Source organism: Echinops telfairi, unplaced genomic scaffold (assembly GCF_000313985.2).
Source record: "Echinops telfairi isolate 266 unplaced genomic scaffold, ASM31398v2 ScPeMD7_1;HRSCAF=3_0, whole genome shotgun sequence".
NCBI lineage: Eukaryota > Metazoa > Chordata > Mammalia > Afrosoricida > Tenrecidae > Echinops > Echinops telfairi.
Window position 1 is genome coordinate 53212691 of NW_022103896.1, and position 3575 is coordinate 53216265.

At 46.0% G+C, this 3575-nt stretch overlaps 1 protein-coding gene across 1 annotated transcript in view; it reads right to left on the reverse strand.

Moving 5' to 3' along the window:
- Positions 1-3575, reverse strand: part of WWP1 (WW domain containing E3 ubiquitin protein ligase 1) — a 72963-nt gene that overhangs the window by 21600 nt on the left and 47788 nt on the right. The window contains exon 18 of the mRNA XM_045288896.1: positions 19-152. Coding sequence (XP_045144831.1) covers positions 19-152 — 134 coding nt within the window. The remainder of the gene's footprint in view (positions 1-18; positions 153-3575) is intronic.

Below are 3575 nucleotides of genomic sequence, written 5' to 3' on the forward strand. Positions count from 1 at the left end.
AAAAAAAAATCTTCAAACCTTATCCAAATAAGAGAGTTATAAAATTCAGTATCGATAGATTCCAAGTCCTTAATAGTAAGTTTTTTACTTAGCATACGCTTGTAGAATGGTAAAGAGAAACCAGTATCGATAAACTTTCCGTGAAAAAGTGCCTGCAATGGAAAACAAACAGAAATTACACAAAACATTTTTTTTTAATTTAGGAAGTAACAACAGAAATCATTTTATAGGCAAAAAAAAGTATTTAGTAAGTTAAATGGAATAAACCATCAAAACCAAAATATTACATAAAATGAAAAGTTTGAAAAGCAAATTATACAGTTTTCCTAGTTCAATAAGGTCAAACAATTAATTAGCTATTCAGTCCTATCAATAAATGACTACGGAGTTTCATTACCCAACCTCCACTCAATAATTTTTGTAAGTAAAATTAACCGAATTGGAGGCTGAGATGAATGAAGAGGGGCTCAGGGGTAGCTCATCCCTTGCTTACTCTTGGGATTGCCTAGGAAAGTTTCAGGACTGGTATGATGGGTTTTGCACATTGGGCTGCTAACTGCGAGGCTGAGGGTTCAAATCCATCAGTCACTCCAGGGAGAAAGGTAAGGCTGTCTGTCCTGGCAAACATTTGCTGTCTCAAAGCCTACTCTGTCTTACGGCGTCCCCCTGAGTTGGAATCAACTTGGAGACAGTGGGTGGGTGGGGTAAGCTCATCAGACTGCCATCACACCCCTCTAGAGTTCAGCACAAGCAGCTCCGGGTGCCCTCACGGCTCTGCTTCTCACCGGTGCCCAGCTGCCTTGCCCTCGCCCGGCCTCCTCCAGGCTTCGACTCTGCCCCCTGGAGGCCATGGTCTATCCCTGGCAGCCCGCCCAGCTCCTCAACTCTTTCTTTGAAGGTACTTTAACTTCCTGCTCTCACAAAAATCTAGCAGCTTTTTAGGGCTTTGCTTCTATAAGGACCTTCAAAGGACTCCACCCTTTATGTCGCCTGGCCTCAAAGAGAGCTGGAGCAGCTCCTCACGGCTATTCCAGGTCATCACCCTTCCTCCTCGGCAAACCCGCCCGCGCCTTACAGCTTTAGACCACCATCACACCACAGTCCTGGTTATGACCATCCTCCTGAGCCCTGTGGGTTTCTGTAGGCTGTCCTGTTTCTTTGCCATGTTCGTCAATACTACTGCCGCCTCCATGCTGAAGATTTCAACTTTCACATTCATGATTGCTTTGAAACCTGGCTTTTTAATTCCATCCGTGAGCTTGGCTTTTACCCTAACTTAGCTAAAGACATCTGAAATCAAATCCTATAGACTGTCTGACCTCAACAACAATCCCAGCTTCTCCGCCTTGGTGCTTTCGCTGATTCTCTTTCTCATCTCTTGAATGTACAAATGTCCTTGAACTTGTCTGTCCACACTATCCATTCGATGGTAACATAGCTTTTAATATTCTCCTTACTGAGGAAACCCCCAAACAACTACCTCTAGTCCAGATAAAAACAAACTCACTGCCATCGAGTCAATGCCAACGCACAGCGACAGGGTAGAACTGCCCCCGTGGGTTTCCGAACCGATGACTCTGTGGGAGTAGAAAGCCGCACCTTTCTCCATCGGAGGGCTGTTGCTTTCAAACTGCGGACATTATGGTTAGCAGCCCAATGTGTAAACCACTGCACCCACAGAGATCTCCCTCTTGAGATTGATACTCTCTCAGGAAATCACTAGATATCCTATCATGAGAATTGCACTCAACTACACCTATTTCCTATTTCAACTTGCTGCTACAGGGATCTCAAAACCAGTGTGCCACAACCAGATTCATGATCTCCCTTCTGTCTCCACAACCTGCTCTTTGTCATAAGCCCGCCCGTCTTAGGAACGGCAACAGGCAAGCCATAAATTCTGATACCACACTTGACTCACTTTCATATCTTGTACCGAATCTCCATGAAAACCCCTTTTCTTTCCGATTCAAAATACGTTCACTTCTCACTATCTCCACTGCCAGACCACGCCAACCCACACCTAACCACTTCTCATCTGGTTCACGGCAAAGGGTGGGCCGACTTCCACCCTGCCTTTCTCTGCCCTCAGACTCTGTTGTACACAGCTGCAAAGTTGTGCGTGACACAATTTAGGTCAGATCATATTTCCCTGATCAAAGCTGTGAATTCGCAATGGGTCTCTCCTCCCATTTTCTCCTGATCTACTCAGCTCTGGCCACGCTGACTTCCCTCTCTCCGTTCTCAAACAAAGACGCACTTCTACTGCGGGAACATTGTCCTGTTGTTCCCCGTGGCTAGACCGTTCTCCACAATGGTGCAGGATTCAATCTCCCGTTTTCTTTTCTTTCTTTTTTTTTTTAATCGCTTTATTAGGGGCTCATACAACTCTTATCACAATCGATACATACATCAATTGTGCAAAGCACATTTGTACATTCATTGCCCTCACCATTCTCAAAACATTTCTTCTCCACTTAAGCCCCCGGCACTAGATCCTCATTTTTCCCTTCCCTCCCGGCTCCCCCCTCCCTCATGAGCCCTTGGTAATTTATAAATTGTTATTTTGTCATATCTTTCCCTGTCCGACGTCTCCCTTCACCCACTTTTCTGTTGTCCGTCCCCCAGGGATGAGGTCACATATAGATCCTTGTAATCGGTTCCCTCTTTCCAACTCACTCTCCCTCTGCCCCCCAAGTAGCGCCACTCACACCACTGGTCCTGAAGGGATCATCCGCCCTGGATTCCCTGTGTTTCCAGTTCCTATCTGTACCAGTGTGCATCCTCTGGTCCAGCCAGACTTCAAGGTAGAATTCGGATCATGAGAGTGGGGGGGGGGGGAAGCATTGAGGAACCAGAGGAAAGTCAATCTCCCGTTTTCTTCTTCGCGTTTCTGTTCGTGTGCCCTTTGTTGGACAGGCCTCCTCCGCCCACATTCTATAAAAGAGCAGCACTCCCCTTCTCTCAGCCTCTGTTATTTTTGCCTCCCTCAAAGAGAACCGAAGCTCCCCGTGCAGGGGTTCTCAACCTGTGAGTCACGACCCCTTTGGGGGTTGAGCGACTCTTTTACAGGGGTCGCCGAAGACCATCGGAAAACACATACTTCCGATGTTCTTAGGAACCGAGAAACCGCTCCTCTATCCATCTCCAGGTGGGTCTGCCCACATGAAGATACCTCCACATATGAATACCCTGTGTGAAAACTGTTACCCATGCCACACCATGCTTCAAGATAAACTCATTTATTCGTCATTAGAAATAACTTTCACAATATACAATTACATATTGTTTTTGTGATTAATCACTATGCTTTAATATGTTCAATTTGTTACATAAAAACATATCCTGCATATCAGATATTTACATTACGGTCAAAACAGTAGCAAAATTACAGATATGTCATAACAACGACAATAACTTTACAGTTGGGGGTCACCACCACATGAGGAACTGTACTGAAGGGTCGTGCAGTAGGAAGGTTGGGAACCACTGTCCCGGTGCCCATGGCGTCACCCAGCTCTGAGGACACGCTACGTGATGGCACGAAGCAATCTCACCCAGCTCTGAGGACACGC